Source organism: Eupeodes corollae, chromosome 3, assembly GCF_945859685.1.
Source record: "Eupeodes corollae chromosome 3, idEupCoro1.1, whole genome shotgun sequence".
Lineage (NCBI taxonomy): Eukaryota > Metazoa > Arthropoda > Insecta > Diptera > Syrphidae > Eupeodes > Eupeodes corollae.
Genome location: NC_079149.1, coordinates 10,706,002 through 10,726,592, shown reverse-complemented (window position 1 = coordinate 10,726,592; position 20,591 = coordinate 10,706,002). Strand labels below are relative to the sequence as shown.

Sequence of the window (20,591 nt, the reverse complement as noted above, 5' to 3'; positions counted from 1 at the left end):
ATTTTCGGAGCACTTACCTCTGATTGATCGAACAAAGACCGGTGCAACGTCTGTGTCAACCTTGGGCTGATAAATATGAAGCAATGCTGTGGTGCTAATTTCACAGGCTTCATTGCGAGCAATCAAAGTGTACACTCCGGAGTCCTCAACAGCAGCTTTAGTGAATTCCAGAACGGCTAGACCATCCCTGGATAAGTTGCGGACCTTTGGTCCAAAAACAACATTCTGGCCATCCTTCAACCATTTGATCGTTGGATCTGGACCTCCTATAACAGCTTGCAACTTAACCCTGTTGCCTTCAGCAAGATATCGATTCGACATGTTGCCGATAAAGTAGAGTGACATCTTGGGTGAAGGATCGGGCATGCGACTCCTGCGCTCATAGGTACCATCGCCGGCAGCCTCCTCCTTCTTCTTTCCCTTGGCTTTGCCGGCCTTTCCAGAATCTGCTTCCTCAACCATTTGATTTGATATACCACTGGAACGCCTCGATGGGTGTGTTTGTTCAACAACAACCGTATGAGTTTGCTTCGTGTGTCCAAGTTTGTTCACTGCCTCACAAGAATATATTCCACCGTCCTTAGGGGTTGGCTTATTTATGATCAATTCACAAACTCCGTCCAAATGTTCTATCTGTTGAATGCGATCATCCAACACGACTGTCTGCGAGTCTTTGAACCACGAAATTGTCGGCCGTGGGTTTCCACGTACCTTGGTGTCGATTATCAAATCGTTCTCCGATGAATGGTATACATCTGCAATAAATTAGAAAGAAAGAGATGGGGAGAGCTATCACAGACACTGAGACATACACGATACATTGATGCAACAAACTGTTGATCGAAGATAAATTCTCGATCGAACGAAATCGAGTTCGCGGTGTCTATTTACGGACTGCGCGACCTCGATATGTCAACGAGCAATCTTTCACAGCTTTTATCTTTTTTACGATCAATTGTCTTTTGTCCTTGGCTTACCTCGAATTGGCAAAGCAAACATTGGCTCCTGTTCATCTCCCTCCGCTTGGGCACCATAGACTCGCAAGAAGCAAGATGTATCGACTTCGCTGTGTTCGTTCTTTGCGACCAATTTATACTGGCCGGATGCTTCAGCTGTAACATTAACAAGTTCTAGAACTGCTCTGCCTTCTTCGGTCAGATTTCTGATATTTGGACCAACAACAATCCATTTGTCGTCCTTCATCCAACGACACGCGGGACTAGGACCAGAAACGTTACAGAACAACTTGATGGTGGCACCTTCAAGAGCCATACGGTCTCGCAGTTGGGTGGCGATCTTGAGCTTGTTCTTTGGAGAAACCAAAGGTTCATTGACTGATGATCGGCCACCGCCAACAGCTCGGGGCTCAACAGTTCCGGCACGTTTTCTATCGGATTCTTTCTTCGAGGCCATTGCCTCATCCATGGCCTGCCTTGCGCTTGCTTCTTTTTCGCGTGAGAAACGATCACGGGCCCGGAAAATGCCATGAACGTGGAAGTTTTTATTTTTGGCGACCTCGATGGTGTGGGTTATTTGTGCTTCACCACTGTCGTTTTGTGCCTTGCAGACATACTTTCCAGAGTCTTTGTTTGAGGGACGATAGATCAACAATTTGTAGACTCCATGAGCCTCCTCTAGAATTGTAAACTTGAAGCTAGGCTTAATGTCGAAGGCTCCAAATTGCCATGAGACCTTCGGTCGGGGAATACCATGCACATGACATTCGATCGTTAGTTCGTCGTCGTGTAAATGATAAAAATCTATTGAGAACGAAATATCTTAGAAACATCCAGAAAAAAAAGTGACAAGGAGACAATGATTGAAGCTTACCTCGAATTAAACTAAATGTCGGGGGACTTGGTTCGTCCTTGTAAACTTCATAAACGGTTACGATACACGTTGATGTTACTTCGTCGTTGGTGTTTGCAATTACGCAAGAGTACTCTCCGGAGTCAGTTTGAGTTGTGTTGACAACTTCGAGTGTTAGAATGTTGTTGTTGTTGGCGATTCTATGGGTATTGTCGCGTTCAAGTTGTCTGCCATCTTTGAACCATTTTACGGATAGATCGGGACCATCAACAGCACACGCCAAACGCACATTGTGGCCAGCTTCCACTGCACGATCAGTGAGGAAATTGATGAAATGAGGCAAACGTGACTGCTCACGACGTTTCTGCCAGTCTGCGTCACGCTCACGCTCACTCTGCGCCTTGGCCATACTGTATTTGCGAAGTTGCAGCATAAACTCTTCTCCTTCCTCATCGGCAATCTTTCTCCATTTTTCTTCATCAAGATCAGGCCTGGTGAAACTGTCAACGGAGACCTTGCTGGCTCTGCGATTGTCTTTGATGTTTTCGTCAAACTCATCACCTCCTTCAGCCTCTTCGTCTTCATTGTACTCATGCTCGTCGGTATCTTCGGCGTAGGACTCATTTTCAGAGTGTTCACCTTCCTCATCACCAGTTTCATCTTCATGTTCACCTTCATGCTCCATGCCTGATAGTTCTGCTGCTTCTGCTGCTGCTTCGGCTGCTGCTGCTGCTTCTTCGGCTTCTTGCTGGGCACGAGCTTCAGCTTCTAATGCCTCGATACGTGCTTTTTCTTCAGCTTCTGCCTTAAGACGTTTTTGGCGTTCTTCAAAGGTTTCGTTCTTTTGTTTCTCAGCATTTTTTTTGGCTTCCTCTTCAGCTTTGAGCTTGGCAGCTTTGGCTTGCTCTTCCATTTGCAGAGCAATTTTGCTCTTTTTTGGTGGTGGCCTTGGTGGGGGTTGGGGCGGAGCCTGATCGAACATCTTCTTGCTCGCTTTGGCGCCCGGCCCCATTTCTAATTTAAGGCTGAGCTTGCTCTCCTTTTTCTCTAACTTCTTCTTAGGTGCCGGCTTCTTTTTCTTCTTTTCAGTTGGTTCTGGTTCAGCACTCTCCGAACGTTCTCGGTCCTCAAAAGTATCACTTTCAAGACTATCCTCAGTTCGGTCTTGACTCACCGAATCCCTTTCAGATGATTTTCGTGGAGTCCTTCCCTTTTTGGGTTTTTTCTCCTTTTTCTTTGGCTTAACTTCTTCGATGATTTCCTCTTCCTCCTCCGTTTCGGTGTATTCTTCGTACTCTTCAATGACGTATACAACCTCGACATTCGATACGTCCATGACGGCCGCACGATCGATGACAGACATATCAGAAGTTATGTAACGCACTGGTGGTACCTCTGGCTCTGTAATATCCATAATAAGAGCCTTATCGAAAACAGCCTTATTACAATAAAGCTGTGTTTTAATGTCATGACCAAGCTCGAAGGGTGTTTTTTCTTTATCCTCCCGTTTCAAAAATGGAGTTATGCTTCTCCATGTCGATGGGGTCGCACTTCTACGATTTAGGTACAAGGTAAACGGCGTTTGACTACGGCCTCGAATTGGAGTTGCACTTCGACCACGAAGCCCCAGAGGTGTTGGAGACTTCTTGCGCCGCTTCACTGTTGGCACTTGCAACGTATCGGGTGCTGGAGATGGTCTATCATCGGGGTCCTGTGACGCACGCTCCTCCGGTGCCGCAACATCTCCGTCCGTTTCTCCCATATTTGTTCGATAATCTACAGTGAATTATTCAAATAACGTTTCGTAAGCTTGAAAAAACCGTTTCAAGACCGATCGTAAATTAAAAATAGTAAAAAATAGAAAATTTAAATTTTAAAATTCTATTTTTAGCACACACACACAGTGTTCGTGATTTGTTCTCTTTGATTCCGTTTGAATTTATCGTGTATCGACCGTTCGATTAGAAATTACAACTACGACTGATCGATTCGATTCACGGCGGGATCTAGAGACAATTGAAGATTGACATGACAGAAGCTAGTGCCGTCTTCTGACCACCGCGCACAAAGATCAGTTATTTAGGTTGCTGATGCCAAGTGCTATATTTACTTTCAAAAACACTTCACCGTTATATAACTCTACAACTGTAGAGATAGCTGTACCTAAGGTCTTCTTTGTTACACCAACACCGAATTCTAGTTTATCCTCAAGTATTTTGTTTTTCACGCTATTTTTATTTTCGAAATCATGAGTAAGTGAAGAGTGTATAAAGAAAAGTATAGTGAAAAGTGAATACTTACCGTTACATCCCGCATTGACAGTTACCTGTATTACTTACACAACAAACATGCAAGGTGTCATGTGAAATAGTTTTGCGCACACTTGTGCATATACCGTTAAAAATGGCAGGTTTATCGTTTAATTAAGTTGTTTTTTAAAGTCGAAAATAGGTTGGCATAAGGCGGCGCAGAATTAAAGCATTAACAAGCATAAAAACTGTGTTTAGAAAGCAGCAGCAGCAGGAAGTTTCAAAAGCCAAAACCTCTCGGAATGATGGCTATTTTTGAAACTTTCTTTGCGTTAAGATCAATCAGACTTTTAGAAAATAAGGAATATCGGCCACCTCAATCACATGGCTTGTGTTGGTTTTGTGAGTTCTAAAATTAGCCTCGCACAACTGTCACAAGTTCGTACAAAAATAAAATAATGTCTCTCGTGACTCAATGGCATGGAACAACAACACACAGTATTTTTGGTGACAGTGGCACAAGTTATGTGATTGAGGTTTTGGTTTTAGTTTTGGTAAACTGTGGGTAAGTACTTTGTTTTGATTTGTGTTTTTTGATTTTTTTAAATTTTGTGAACTTGAAGAAAAGATGTAGAAACATACCTCGAATGTTGCGAGTGAATATTGGCGGAGTGCCCGATTGGGCGGTTGGAACTTCGTAAACAGAAACAAGGCAACTTGTTTCGATGTCACCATTGCGGTTTGAAGCGATGCAGCGGTAAATTCCTGAATCAGTTTTCTCAACGGATCGAACTTCGAGTGATGAGAGACCATCAACGTAGCTCAGAAGGTGTTTGTAGTCCTGTTTGATGGGAGTTTTGTCCTTGTACCACTGGACAGAAACATCAGTGCCAGATATACAGCAGGTGAGTTTGATGTCACTGCCAAGTGGAGAGTTTCGGTTGGTCAACTTAAGGTCGAAGTTTGGTGCACGTTTGGATTCTTTTTTGCGGTCTTTGATCTCTGGTGGCGGTTGTTCAAAGGTTTTTTCTAGCTCTGAGGGTTTGGCAGCTCTAGCTGGCTTTGGTTCTTCGATTACTTCTGCTCTTCTAACTGGTTCAGTGGACTTTTTATTGATATCTTCACTTTCAATTCTGGTGTCTTCAATTGCCTTTTGCGGGCTTGTTTCTCGTGCCCTGGTTCCTTGGGTTATTTTGTCTTCGTAGGTTTGTTCAGTCTTTAACGTTTCTTCTTTTGTTTCTAAAGAAGCTGTACGTTTAACATCCGTCTTAGATTCAATGCCACCAGACTTTTCTTCAGAACTTGTTTTTGTTACTTCTTGGGGTTCTATCCTTGAAGTTACTTCATCTGTTTTTTTCTTATCAATCTTCTTTTTCGGGCTTAGTTTCTTGGTCGGTTTTGCCTCTTCCTTCTTCGAGTCTTCTAATTTTGTTTCAGTTATTCCCTTCGTCTCTTTTTCAACCTTTTCTTCAATTTCAGTATCCAACTTTTCTATCGTTTGTTTTTCTTCTTTTGATTCTTCAGGAACTTCTACATCTTTGGAGCTCTTCTTAATAGTTTTTGATTCTTCTTCTATCTTAGTAGTTTCAGTTTCTAATTTCTTAGTTTCTTCAGCTTCCTTTGCAACTTCCTTCTTTTTAGGACTTGATTTTTTAGGACTTCCTTTTTTAGTAACACTAGGCTTTGAATCTTTTTCTTTCGATTCTTTTACTTCAGTTATTTTCTCTTTAGTGGCTTCGGCAGACGGTGTTTCAGGTTTAGGCTCTTCAATTTTGGTAGGTTCTTTAATTTCTTCTTCAATTTGTTTGCCTTCAGATGTCTCAATTGCAGAAACTTTGGTGTCAATTTGTTTAGGCTCAACTACCGGTTCATCAGAAACTTTCTTCTCAACACTTGTTTCTAATTTAGTTGGTTCTTCCAATGGTTTCTTACTATCCACAGTCTCAATACCTTCTACCTTCTTTTCTGAAAGCTTAGCCTTTTGTATCTTTTCTTGTTCTACATCTAAATTACTTGACATCTTCTCGGACTCAACTAATTTTGTTGGTTCAGCGAATTCCTGTTTCTTGTCTTCCTTCTCTTCATTTAGTTTAGAAACACTTATTTGTTCTTCTGATTTCTTTTTGTTCATTACTTCTTCGTCACCAATACTTTCTGTCTTCTTAGGTTTCTCATTTACTATTTCTTCTACAGGTTTATCGTCTAGAACTGGAACTGGCTCTTCTGTCTCACTCTCTAATTTTGTCTCCTTTTCTTTCTTTTTCTTGGGGCTTGTTTTTGGAGAAGTCAATTTCTTTTTATCAGCACTTACTTCATTTTTAATTTCTGTTGTTTCTTCAATTTTCTTTTGAGCTGATTTATCCTTTGCAACACCTGAAATTTCTTGAACTTCTTTCTTCTTATCTTCAACTTTAGGAGTTTTGTTTTTCTCTGTTTCATCCATAACTGGTTCCTTTTCTTTTTTCAATACTTTAACTTCTGGTTTGTCTTCAGTTTTCTTTGTTTGACCTGAAATTTCTTGAATTTCATTCTTCTTATCTTCATCTTTAAGAGCTTTATTTTTCTCTGTTTCATCCACAGGTGGTTTCTTATCTTTTTCCAATGCTTCAACTACCGGTTTCTCTCCAGTTTTCTTTGTTTGATCTTTCTCTTCTTGTTCAGCTGGAGTTGATATTAAAATAGCTTTCATTTGTTGAATTGGTATCGAAATGTCTTCAATATTTTGACTCATTACAACCCTATCAACTGACTGAATGGCATTTTCAACCTTATCGTGTACTTGAAGCATAACTTTCATCAAACTCTGTACTGTTTTTGAGAGTTTCTCATCCACTTGTGGCTTGACGTCATCACAAGTGAAGTACATATCCATTAGACATGATTGAAGATTAACCATTCGCCCTGAAGACTTATCATATCCCTCATCTTCACCTTTTGTAAGACTTTCAACGGCAGTTTGAAGATTTGACAGTGGTTCAATAAATGGAACAAGAACTTTTACAGTTTTCTTAGACGAATTTTCCATTAGATGATTCTTCAAGCTCTCAACAACCAACAATGAATCTTTCATGAGATTGTTGGAAATATGTTTTCTCAGTTCATGGTTTGGCTCAAGAGCTTCAATTAAGGAAGACTTGAGATCCACCAATTTGTCCTCTTTAACCTCAGTTGAACTTAAGACGTCTCTCGAGACAATATTCGCTCGTAGTTTCAAAAATGATTCGGCCATTTTCTTCAGAAGATTCTCATCGTTTGGTTTGGATTGTACCTGATCGTTTAGATTACATATCTCAGAAAATATATCGTTATTTTCTCTAGCATTTGAAGATGTTCCTTGTACAGTCTCCACAACCTTCTTGAGAATACTAAACTTGAAAGTGCCAATAAGGGCAGGCGCTTCTTCTGCTTGGGGTTGTTCAAGTTTCTTCTCTTGTTCTTTAGACCTTTTTTCAATTGAAGTCTCCAAAGTCTCTTCTTTTTCTTGACTCTTCTGCACAATTTCTTCTTCAATATGTTTGTCTTCTTTTCCTGAAGCTGTATCTTTTTTCTTGGATACATGACCATCTTTAGAAAGGTCTGCAACAGTTTCTTCTTCTTTCTTCTTTTCTGGACTAGATTTCGATTTCCTCCTCTTAACTTTCTTAACGTCTTTATCTTCATCACTTTTCTGAGTTTTGAGAGATGGTTTAGTTTGTTCTTCTTCCGATTTCTGTTTTTCGGGACTCTTAGATTTCGATTTCTTGGGCTTATCATCATTTTGATCAACATTGGAATCTGGTTTGTCAGTTTTAAGTTCTTCAATTTTTTTCTTTTCAGGACTAGCCTTAGATTTTTTTCGTTTTGGTTTTGATGTTTCGTCTTCTTTTTTATCTTCCTTACTTTTTATTTCTTCGACTTTCTTTTCTTCAATTTTTGAAACTTCTTTTATTTCTTCAGCATCCTTTTTACTTGTACTAGCTTCCTTCATTTCCAATGCTTCTTGTTCTTTTGTTGAAAGTTCGGTAGACTTATTGATTGAAGATTCTTCTTCAGACATGTCTGCTGTTTTCGCTTTATCCAAGTCAGAAATTTCTTGCTTTCGTTTTTCATCCACCGAGTTTTTGACTTCCAATTTTTCAGCTTCTATGGTCGATTTTTGAGCTTCTTGAGCTTCGGAAACTAGCTCTGAAGTTATGGGTTTCTTTGAACCATCTTCAACAATCTTTGCCTCAATAACTTCTGCTCTAATTTCATCAACACTGGCAGTTTGTTTTTCAGTCCTAGACACATCTTCAATAATTGGCTTATGTTTGTCTTCAGATAGATGTTTAACTTCAAATGTATCGAGCTTTGTAATGCTTTTCTTAGCAATTAACTTTTCTGATTGAAGTTCTTCTGTACTAAGTTTTGCCTTATTGTCATCAACTGCGATGATTTCGATCTTTTCAAGGTTCACTTTGGAATGTTCAGATTGTGGACTTGTCAATTCATCTTCTTTTATAGATGAACCACCAACAGATTTTTCCCCAACTAATTTCTTTAGTGCAACTTCTTCACTTCGAATTTTCACATTATGCTCATCAACTGTAACGTTTTCAATGGCTTCGAGTTTTATTTCTGAAGATACTGCTATTTGAGATTCAGCACTTCTGATGTCTTCTTCTTTTTTCAGTTGTGCTGTTGCTTCCAAAGTTTCAAACATCACTTCTTCTGCTTCGGTCACTGATTTTTGAGCAACCAATGCCTCAGAACTCAGGTCTGCAATTTTCGATTCCATTTTGCTGTCAACAATCTTACCCTCCTGCAGTTGTTCTGCAGTTATTTCAGAAACTTCAGCCTTTTGGGAGTTAGTTGCTTTTACTTCCGTAATTTCAGGCTTTGAAGTATCTATTGTAAGTTCTCCAGTTTGAGTTGTTATAGGTGCAGTTATTGATTTTACTCCCGAATGTGCTTCTGTACCAAATTCTTCAATGTTAATACTTTCTGCTGGTTTTTCTTTCAATTTTTCTTCAACAATTGATTCTGCTTCAGTAAATGATTTTTCAGCAGTTTGTTTCTTTGATGGTTTTACGTCTGTGTCCTTCGGCTTTTGAGTTAGTGTTTCAAGGTCCTTTTCTACAGCAATTTCAGGTTTAGTTACTGATTTTTCAGCAATTTTTCCTTCATCTGAAAGTTCAGTGATCTCAAATGACTTTTTGGCATCAGAAACTATTTCAAACTCTGCTTCCTTGACTTCCGCAATTTTCGCACTGTGAGATTTATCAGTTTTGATATCAGCTGAAGAAAGTTTTCGAAGACTGTCTTTTACTTTTATTTCTTCCATTTGTTCGGCTTCCGTAACAGAAACATCAGCTGTGGATTTTTTCGCAATAATGTCTTCAATGATCTCAGCTTTTTGTGTTGCTAAATCAATAACTTTCTCAACAACAGCTTCAGATTTAGTGACAGACTTTTCTGCAACTTTTCCATCGTTCGAGATATCTGTTATCTCTACAGATTTTTTAGCGGATTGAATAGTTTCTTCGTCTGCTTGTTTAAGTTCAGCAATTTTGGCACCGTGAGGTTTTTCAGTCTTGACATCAACTAAAGAAAGTTTTTGAGCTTTGTCTTCTACTTTCTTCTCTTCTATTTGTTCTGCTTCTGTTACACTCATTTCAGCTGCTAACTCTCTCACAGTAATATCTTCAATTACTTCTTGTTTTAGAGCTGTTTGAGCAATTATTTTTTCAACAATAGTTTCAGGTTCAGTGACTGATTTTTCTGCAACTTTTTCTTCCTTCGAGACATCAGTAACTTTAACAGATTTTTTGGCCTCAGGAACTGTTTCACTTTTTACTTTTTCTAGTTCAACAATTTTCGCACTGTGAGGATCTTCAGTCTTGATATCGGTTAATGAAAGTTTTTGAACATTGTCTTCTACTTTGTGTTCTTCCATTTGTTCCGCTTCTGTAACAGAAACTTCAGCAGCTGATTTTTTCGGAGAAATGTCTTCGATGAGCTCAGGTTTAAGAGTTGTTGAATCAATGACTTTTTCGACTAGTGCTTCAGGTTTAGTTACTGACTTTTCTGCTACTTTTACTTCATTTGAAACTTCAGTGACCTTTAAAGATTTTTTAGCATCCTCAACAGTTGCTGTTTCAGCTTCCTTCAGCTCAGCAGTTTTGGCACTTTTTGGTTCTTCTGTCTTGATATCGGTAGAAGAAAGTTTTTGAGTATTATCTTTTATTTTTTGTTCTTCTACTTGTTCAGCTTCTGTTACAGAAACTTCAGCTATCGATTTTTCCACAGTTATATTTTCTACAACCTCTGATTTTTGAATTGTTGAATCAATGACTTTCTCAACTAAAGTCTCAGGTTTAGTAACTGACTTTTCTGCAATTTTTAATTCATCTGAAATTTCAGTCAACTCTAAAGGTTTTTTAGCAGCCTCAACAGTCGCTGTTTCAGCTTCTTTCAGCTCAGCAATTTTGGCACTTTTAGGTACTTCAGTTTTGATATCAGCTAAAGAAAGTTTTTGAGCATTTTCTTCCACTTTTCGTTCTTCTATTTGTTCCGCTTCGGTAACAGAAACTTCGCCTTTGGTTAGTTTTGGAGTAATGTCTTCTATAACCTCAGATTTTTGAATTGTTGAATCAATGATTTTCTCAACTATAGCCTCAGGTTTAGTTGTTGACTTTTCTGCAACCTTTACTTCATCTGAAACTTCAGTGATTTCTAAAGATTGTTTAGTAGCCTCAACAGTTGCTGGTTCAGCTTCCTTAAGTTCAGCAATTTTAGCACTTTTAGGTTCTTCAATTTTGATATCGGCTGAAGAAAGTTTTCGAGAATTGTCGTCTATTATTTGTTCCTCTACTTGTTCGGCTTCTGTAACAGAAACTTTAGCTGTCGATTTTTTCGCGCCAATGTCTTCGATGACCTCTGGTTTCTGAGTTGTTGAATCAATTGTTTTCTCAACAATAGTTTCAGGTTTAGTTATTGATTTCTCTGCAACCTTAACTTCATTGGAAATTTCAATGGTTTCTAATGATATTTTCGCAGAGTCGACAGTTTCTAACTCTGCTTCCCCAAGTTCAACAATCTTAGCACTATGAGGTTCTTCAGACTTGATTTCATCTAATGAAGGCTTTTGAGTGCTATCTTCTACTTTGCCTTCTTTTATTTTTTCAGCTTCCGTTACAGAAATTCCTGCTGCTGATTTTTTCTCAGTTATGTCTTCAACTCTTAGTTCTTTTTCTTCCATTTCTGCGAGTTGTTGTATTTCAACTTCCAGTTTATCCATTTTTATCAGTTCAATAGTCAATAACTTTAAAATCCTTTCCAAAGGCCCAGACAAACGACTTAAGTCTTCTGAAATATTTATCTTCGGTATAAATTGTTCAGGAACATCAAAGTGATCATGAATTTTCAAAATAACATCCTCCGCACTAACCAAGATTGCCTTAACATTCTTGTCTTCCTGACTTGTTACAATGTCATCGAACTTGAAAAAAGTGTTCATTAAACAAGTCTGCAAGGTAATCATTTGATTTGAGGACTTTTCAAATGAATCAACATCTGATTTCATTAAAATCACAATTGAGTCTTTTAGACTATCTAAAGGTTGAATTAGGGAAACCAGTTCCTTTGGTAATTTCTGACTTGAACCTTTACTTAAAGATGAATTTAGATTTTCAATAGAAGCGATTGTATTGCTCATGAGTTCATTGCAAATATGATTCCTTACGAAAGAATTAGATTCCAGAATATCTTTGAAAGCTTCGTCAATAATTTTAAGCTTAGATTCTTCGTCATCGTCGGAAGTCTTGCTGCCATCATAAGTGTGTACTATGCATTCTCTTAGTTTGAAGAATGCTTTCCTCACTGATTGAAGGAGTTGTTCTTCATCTGGAACTCCAGCTGCAAGCTGTTCATTCAAATCATTTAATTCATCTAGTGCACTAGTAATCTCAGTTTTAGACTCTTCTGACAAATTGTGAATCACATCCAACGTTTTAAGTATTTTTGTTGAATCAACTTCTGAGACTGATTCAGCTGTAAGTTCTTGAGAAAGATCTTCTGATTTTTCAGTTTGTTCCTTTATTTCGTTCTCATTTAAGGCATCAGTATCTTTTCTAGGAGACGACTCTTCTTCCATTAGTTTAACTTCACTTACATCAGCAATTAATGGCTGAATACCTTCAATAGCTTCTTCCTTAATTTTTTGTGGAGATTCTGAAACTTTTCCTTCTTCCAATCTTTCCGGTTCAGTATAATGTTGCTCAGCTGCCATTTTTGAAACTTCCACAACTGCAACTTCTACTTTCTTTGTTGAATTTTCCAATTTATGACTTTCAAGTTTTTCCACATCTAAGACGTCTGCTTTTAGAGCTTTTATTTCCTCTGATTCAGTTGTAGTTGCAGTTTTACTAATTTCTTGTAGCTCTGCTTCTTCTAATTGTAAGAGTTTGGCTTTTGATTTTAATTTTGTTGCATCAACTTGAACAGATGAAGTATCATCAAGTGTTTGTTCTTCTATCTTTTCCTCCGTAAGCAATTGAGCTTGTTGAATATTTTGTTCTTCAATTTCCGTTGTCTCAGTCTTCTTCTCATTTACTTTGACTTCTTTTAACTCAGAGGTCTCAAGCAATTGAGCTTTTTTAGATTCAGCTTCAACTTCCGAAACTTCAATTTTTTGCTTTAATTCTTCCACTTCTTGCTTCAAAATTTCTGTAGTAAGTAATTTTGCTTCTTCAATTGGTGTTCCCCCAACCCCTATAATTTCTGCTTTCTTTGCGGTAGCTGTAGCTTCTTCAATTTGAACTATTTCCTCTTTTTTCATTGAAAGTGCCTTTGCTGATTCAGTTTCTAATGACGTGATTTGAATATCCTTCTTAGAGTCTTCAATTTTCTGCAGCTCCACTTTTCCTTTGTTAAGTAATTGAGCTTTTTGAGATTCCAGCTTTTCAATTTCCAATGCCTTGGCTTCCGTTTTCTTTTCACTAATTTTCTCAACCACAGCTGTTTCTTTCTTTGCTTTAATTTTTTTCTCTTTTGGCCCCTTTTCTTCTTCTTTGTCTTCACTTAGTTGAGAATCTCCAGAAACAAGTTTGTGTGCACCATCTTCAATCTGTGTTGCCTTTGAGCCTGAAGTGTCTTCAGATGGAATGAAATCCTTTTGAGAGGATTCACTAGTTTTTATTACATCAGATTCTTCTTTCAAAACTTTGTGAGGTTTATCTTCAGAAATTGGTTTAATTTCTTCAGAAGTCAGCTCCTTGGTTTTTGATTCAGTTTCAACTTTTTTTTCTTCAGCTTCTACCTTCATTGCTTTTTCGGATTTCTTTGACTCCTTTACTTTTTCCGATTCTTTCAACTTCTTTTCAGCATTGGCTTCTAAAGTTTCTTCCAATTGTTGTGACTCCTTAAATTTCTTTATATTTCTTGCCATTGTTTCTTTCAAAACTTTTAAAGGTCCCTTTAGAGCTTCCATTTCCTGTAGAACCTCAATGACATCTTCAGTTTTAGAATCACCAACAGCTGCACATATTTTCACAAGTGGTTCCACACATGTCTGCCTGAAAGTGGCTGGCAATCTTTTACCAAGATCTTCTGCTTGATCTTTTAGTTTACTTAGATTTTCTTCAAGTTTAATAAATGCTTCAGAAGACCTTCCAAGAGAGCCTTCATTTTTCGAGACAATCAAAGTTAATACAGAATCGATTTCTTTTACAACTGTGAGAAGGCTTCTACATGTTTCTAGACCCTGAGCTTCTTCCAAAAGAGGAATTATATTCGAAAATTCATCTTTAGGCGTTTGAACTATGTCTTGCAGAAAAGCTCTTCTCAAGCCGACATTATGGTTTAAAATTGACGTAAAAAGTTTGTTAGACATATTTAAAATATCTGTATTCTCTTTATAGTGTTCCGGATTCTGTTTTATAAATGCCAGTAGATCTCGCATTTTAAAAAGTGGAAGAAAGAGGGTATCTTCAATTGTATCGGCAGTACTACTGACGAAAACCTTTTCTAAATCACTAACAGTTATTTCCAAAGTGCTGAGAATTTCTTGAGATGCTTTCTGAACTTTAACACCCTTTGCTTCAATGATTTGACCTTTAAGCAAACATAACGATTCAAAACTCTCAAACATCTCAGACCCGATTTGAGTCTTAATTGTTTGTAAATCAAGTTCGTCAACTTTATGTTGTTCTTTCTTCACTTCAGTTTTTGATGAAACAGAAATAACTTCTTCTTTCAATGTTGATGATTTTGCTGACTCTTTAATAATTATTTCCTCAGTTTCATGCTTCGTAGGGATTTGTTGAGTCTCAAATGCTTCAGAAGTCTCGAGATTGGAGGACTCCTGAATCTCAATTTTATCATCGACTTTCAAAATATCTTTTTCAGAACCCAATTTCTCTGGACTATTTTCTGATAACCTTGATTTTTTCTTTTCTGGAACTTGCTGTTGATCCTTTTCTTCAACAGTGACACTTGAATCATCTTTTGTCTCCCCAATTTCTGCTTTGCGTTTGTGAGCCATTTCAGAAATCACCTCCATTTTCTGCTGATTTGCGAATTCCACCAACGAAACTTGAAGCTTCTCCAAAGGTTCTGCTATTGATTGGATATCTTTAACTTCGTCAACAGTGAGCTCTGCAAGATTTTCCTTGACAAGAATTTCTTTTTCTATTTTTTCGATCTTTTCTTGCAAGTCTTGGATGACAAACTCATTGGCTGTTGCTAATTTAGTGGCAAGCTCACTTCCACTTGCCAATTGTTCTTGAACTGTTGTGAGAAGCTCTTGGGCTTCCTTCACGGGTTTCAATAGTTCCTGAAGTTGTTGTCCACCAGCCTGATGCAGGGTTTCACCTAAAATCTCATTTATTCCACTCAATGGAATCAGCAGATTGTCGATTTCCTGAATGACTTCAATAACCCGCAGAGATTCGGTTGCTTCGATAAAATCAAACACCGAAACTAATACACTTTGTCCAGTCAAAACGTGATCCAAAAGCTCATTCGGAACACTTTCACTGACCTCATTCAGTGCCCTGAAAGCGTTCATAAGACGAGATTGTAAACCAACCATTTGAGCCGAAGATTTTGATACTTCAGTTTCACTACTCTTTCCAAGTTTTTCAATGTCAGTAGCAAGTTCTTTCAATGGGACCACTAAGTGCTTCATAAATTCCATGTGAACTTCTTGATTTTCTGCACAACTTTCTGATATACAAACGGTTTCAATTATTTTATCCAAAACCTTGTGGCTCATCTCCTCAGCCAATAGGACTTCCAACTCAGGTAAAGCTTGCAGAATGTCTTCAAACGTCTTCTCGATGTCATCAAGAGACTCTTCATAGCCACCTTCATAAGTGTGGACCAGGCACTCTTTGAGCTTGAAGAGAGTTCTTGCGATGTTAGATTTGGCTAAAATCGAAGACTCACCTTCTGACTCTTTGCTCAGCTCTACTTGCATCTGCTGGAAGCTGCTCTTAAGTTCTTTCATAACGGCTTCGACTTCTTTGAGATCTTTAGACTTCTTAAAGGTTGGTTTTTCAAGGCAGTTGTCAATTTGTTTGATACCATCTTCAACACAAGCCTTTATATCAGCTGGTTCCACAACCATTTGTTCTATTTGGACCGCTTGCATTATCTCACTTCCTTCGAGAGACGCGGCATACGTTTCAAGAGCGGAGATATCAGCTTGTGTAGACATTTCTGCAACATTATCTAGAGCTTCACAATTGACATGTTCAACGTACTTCAAGAGTTGATAGATGGCATTTGATTTAGCTTGTAAGATTTTGAACTCAGGACAAGTCTCAAATGTTGAATAAGGATACTGTTCTTGAATGTTAACAATTGCCTCTTGTAGACTCATCAAAGGCTTTGCAAAAGTTTCCATAGTGGACTGGCTTGATACTTTGTCAACTTGCGATATATGACCTTGATCATGAACAAGAACTGCTTGCTGAAGTTGTTGAATTGGTGCTAAAATTTGTCTGCACTTTTCCAGATTTTCTACTTCGACTAAGCTTTGAAGAGTTTCAAGAGCTTGATTTTCGTGTACAGCTACAATAAATGGGGTTATTTCTTCGATGAGCTCTCTAGAAGCCAGAGAAACTTTGGGAGCCGTCGTAAAAGTGTCAACGTTTTCAAACTCTTGTGTATGGAACACTTGAAGACACTCTCTAAGCTCATACAAAGGGGCAGATAGAGCTGATATGTTTAGTTTTGTTAAGCTTTCGGTTGATAAGTCTTGAAGACCTTCTGCCGGTAAGTAGGCTTGAACTTGTAAAACACAAGATTCAAGACTCATAACTGCTTCTGCGAGTGTTCCAGCATCTGACATTGTTTCGGAAACAGAAACTTTTGGATCATGAACGCTAACTTCGCAAACTTCAGCAACGCACTTTTCCAGATCTTTAAGCTTGGTAACAGTAGCATGCAACTTATTTAAAGTATCCACTTTCAACGATGACACGTCATATTGCGAACAATAAGCTACCACCGATGTCAGACCTTGTCTAAGACCAGTGAGAAGAGCTTCTGCTTTCTGTTGTTTAGTGCTGTCAAGTTCCAATTCTTCCAGCGACTTATCTTCTTGGCTCAAATGTGCCTGCTGAGAAGATGTTTCACCAACTGTTTTAAGTGTGGAGACATCTTCCAAAGTTGATACATCCTCCATTGTCTCGACCATCGTCTGTTGAATAAGCCCATCTAAGCAATGCTGAAGCTCGTTCAATGGCTTAGCAATTTTTAAAATGGCTTGCTGTTCGTCCATACTTCGCACTTGTTCATCAAAGGCGGCCTCTTGCCCAAGTCTAGCAATACAATTCCTCAACTCCTGAACCGGCTGAGCTAAGGTTTTCAGGGCAGAAATGTCTTCATGGGTTGTTAAGGACTTCGGGTCTTCGACTACCTTGGGTGCAGTGATGACTTTCAAGGCTATCGCTAGATCGTTAATGGGCTCGGCTATCTCTTGAAGAACCTTCATATTAACATCGGTACTGAAGTCTTCAACAGTATCAAATGCAACGCCACTTTTAACCTGGGCAACACATTCCAACATTTCTTTCACCGGTTTGACCATTTTTTTTAACACCGAAATATTTTCAGCTGTTAAGGAGGTAGCTTCTTCCAGAACCATTTCGGTCTGAAGAGTAGCCAAACACTCATGTATTTCTTCAATTTTCTCGATTGTTCTCTGTCCTTCTTCTTTTGCTATTTGAAGTGACAAGGCTTCTCGCATCGAAACAAAGGACTGGTCAGCCTCAGTAGCTTGTTTTTCGTCCAACTCAATCTCCTTCTGAAGCAATTTGAACTCATGCTCTTCAATATCGATTTCAATTGTTTTTATTATTTTCCGAATCTGAACCAAGCTTTCAATATTCAATTCATTCTTTTGAACATCTGATATAGACAAGATATCTTCTCCAAGCTGAACTTTCTCACGCAAGCTTCGGATTGGATCGATCAGGTCGCTCAATGATCCTGATATGGACTTTTGCTCTGTTTGACGCAAGCAATAGTTCAATTCATCAATAGGTGTCTTAAGGTTCTCCAATACTGTTAGCCTGTACTTGTTTAAGTTGCTATCCAATATGTTTCCAATCAAGCGGGAGAGTTCATCTTTCAAGCCCACCAACCCACCTTGAAGATTTGGTAATAGTCTTGGTGATAAACGTTCAATATTCGATTCAAAGTGCAAAACAGCTTGTGCCAATGATTGAAGAAGTTTCTGAGTATCAGCTGAGTCGGGGGCAAAGTCTTCCTTAACTTGGCCGAATTCGATGTCTTGACCCAACTGGGCTAGACCATTTTGGATCTCCTGCAATGGTGGCACCATTGATTCAATTGCACTCACTGTCATCATTCCAGAATGGATATTTCCCGCTGACTGCTTTGAGATTATTTCCAAACCCTTCTTCAGTTCAAAAAGAGGAGGGCTGACAATGTCCAATATAGTCATATTGATTTTTTGCTCTATGGACTCATTTCCTGCCGCAGCGACGACCTTTTGTTCTACTTTGTCCACTTCTAGCTGCAGCTCATCAATTGGACCCTGGAGATTCAACAGTGCCATTTCGTGTACCCGAGAATAAAGCTCTTCTTCGTTTTCTTCCATGGACAGTTCATTCTCAATGTTCTCTAAAGCCTGTTGAATCTTAATCACCGGTCGACAGATAAGTTTTAACGAATCAGCTTCTGATGGAAGCTTTGCTTCAGTCACAGCGTCAAAAGGAACAGTTTGTGGTACTGCTTGGAGCTTTGCAACTGAATCGGAGACATGTTGAGCTGTTTCAATGTCTTGAGCTTCTTGCAAAAGTGCCTGCGATTTGATCGTGTCCTGAGTTATTTGAATTCCCTGTTGAATATCCTCGGCTGTTATATCGGTTTGCATTTTAATATGCTCCGATTCAAAGTTTTTAGCGATGTTCTTGACTTCTTCGAAAGTCTTCACAAACTGTTCACCCACACTGTCAATAATACACACACTGGTTCTTTGAATAAGAGTCATTCCGGTCTCGTCCATAGCTACACACTTTTCAATGACCTGTAAGCCAGTGTGCAAAGCCCTAATATCGCCTTCCATTGACTGGAACAGAACTTCGATAGGAATCTCTCCAGAGTAAACCTTCATTTTGCCTTGAATCTGCTTAATTGGCTCCAGGACATTCCGGATAATTCCAATACTTTGTTCAGCTGAAGTTGGAGACATCATCATGGCAGACTGCGAAGTCACTTCGCTCTCCACTGCAACCAAATGAGTTTCTATTGTTTTCAAGAGTTTAGCAAGTGGCAGCAGGGACTTAAGATTTTTCTCGATTTCCTTATCATCCGTTACTGCTTTCGATGGCTTTCTCAATTGAAGACCATCACCCGCAGCTCCTGAAATGTCCTGTAAAATAGCCTCGGCGTCAGTGGTAAGAGATGAATCAGTTTCAGGACTTTTCTTGTCCTTCTTTCGTTTTGGTGGTTGGATTTCTTCCTCAGCACGAACTTCTTCCATTTCTATGGATTCAATTTTCGATGAAGTCATATGGTTGCTAGCGCTTGCAAATGTCTGCAGCTCAGAGGTGTCTTCATCGCCTTGACTTCCTGATGCCTTCGACAAACTGAAATATTCATCAATTTCGGTACCACGTGACTTTTTGCGTTTTCTTATCGGTGCTGACATGGAAAGCTCTTCTTCCATTTTTTCCATGCTTTTCTTGGCAAACTCTTCTGTTTCCTTATCGAGTGGTGGTTCGTCTTGTCCTCCAGAAGAACCATGAATGGTAACTTCACATATTGAAATATCATCCATGCCAGCTTCGGTGCGCATATCTTCTTCGTGAACGAAATAGTCTGGAGCGATATCTATGACAACAGCTTCCATAAGCAAATTTCCGGATTGTGAAGTTTCTTTAATGAACCTTAAAGGAGGTAACTCGACAATATTTTGCTCCGTGACATGTTCCGAAATCTGGTCGGCGTACATTTCAACAATTTTAAGAGCTTCTTCTTCTGTAAGATCTGGCGTTTCATAGAGAGAAACAGAAACTTCCTTCCCATCGAAGGAGAATGAAATGTCCCCTTTCTCATCGATGGAAATATCTCCAACGGCACTCTCGTACATTTGAGATGTTCTCTCCTCTTGGATGGTGGACAGCGAGAAGTTTCTTTGAAGTTCATTGACTGGAGGTTCGGGTTTTTGGTTCTTGTACGCATCTTCAAAACCAAGCAGGGACGCTGAGCTAGCAACTACTCCCATGCAGTTCCTTGCCTCACATGTGTAAGTTCCCAAACAGCAAGTTCCATCCTGTCCCGAGATTATTCGATGGATATCACCTGGCTTTAGTTCAATTCCATCCTTGTACCATTTAAGAACCGGCTGAGGAACCCCAATTACCTTACATTCCAAGTTTACAGCTCCTTCTTCAGTTAGTACAGCTCGAAGACACTCAAGAAAACGTGGCTTCTTGAAGTGTCGAGGAATTTGCAGTTTCAGGAAGCACGATGTGACACTTGTGCCGAAATCATTCACTGCTACGCACTTCCATTCAGCCTGATCGACAAACTCAACACATTTCACATCCAAATGATAAGTCTCTGCTTCACCGGCGTAGTGATTGTAACGTTCATTTGATTCAATTGGCAGTTCATCCCTGAACCAGGACAGAACTGGGTCTGGTAAAGCCTTCACCGTTACTGTAAATCGGAAAGGTTCGTTTATCTTAGCATCTTGTGTTTTTAAACCTGACACAAATTTCGGTGGTTGATTTTGCTTTGTAAACATAATTCGTTCTTCATCGTTAAGCTGGTTTTCTATATCTTCAATAGTAAGAACAGCAACACTGCTGTTCTCACCCATGCAATTCTTCGCTATGCAGCAATAAGTTCCAAGAGAATTAGTTCCTGTCAATTGATAGACATCACCAGGCTTCAGCTCTTGTCCATCTTTGAACCACTTTAGAGTTGGAGTTGGAAATCCAACAACTTTACACTCAAAAGATACGAGGCCTTCTTCAGTTAGTACAGCCTTGAGGCTCTCCATGAAACGAGGTTTACGATAGTTTTTAGGAACTG

General features: G+C 39.0%; 1 protein-coding gene and 1 long non-coding RNA gene across 8 annotated transcripts in view; one reads left to right on the top strand and one right to left on the bottom strand.

Annotated features, from left to right (window-relative positions):
- Positions 1-20,591, bottom strand: part of LOC129949298 (muscle M-line assembly protein unc-89) — a 111,604-nt gene that overhangs the window by 67,204 nt on the left and 23,809 nt on the right. For 6 of the 7 annotated variants that reach the window (XM_056060676.1, XM_056060677.1, XM_056060673.1 and 3 more), the window contains one exon: positions 4,701-20,588. In XM_056060676.1, coding sequence (XP_055916651.1) covers positions 4,701-20,588 — 15,888 coding nt within the window. Of the gene's footprint in view, positions 1-17; positions 756-977; positions 1,761-1,830; positions 3,796-4,700; positions 20,589-20,591 lie in introns of those variants that run through there. The other variant, XM_056060678.1, reaches the window with a different exon arrangement.
- Positions 1-20,591, top strand: part of LOC129949301 (uncharacterized) — a 43,352-nt gene that overhangs the window by 12,937 nt on the left and 9,824 nt on the right. The gene's annotated exons all lie outside the window — the stretch shown is intronic.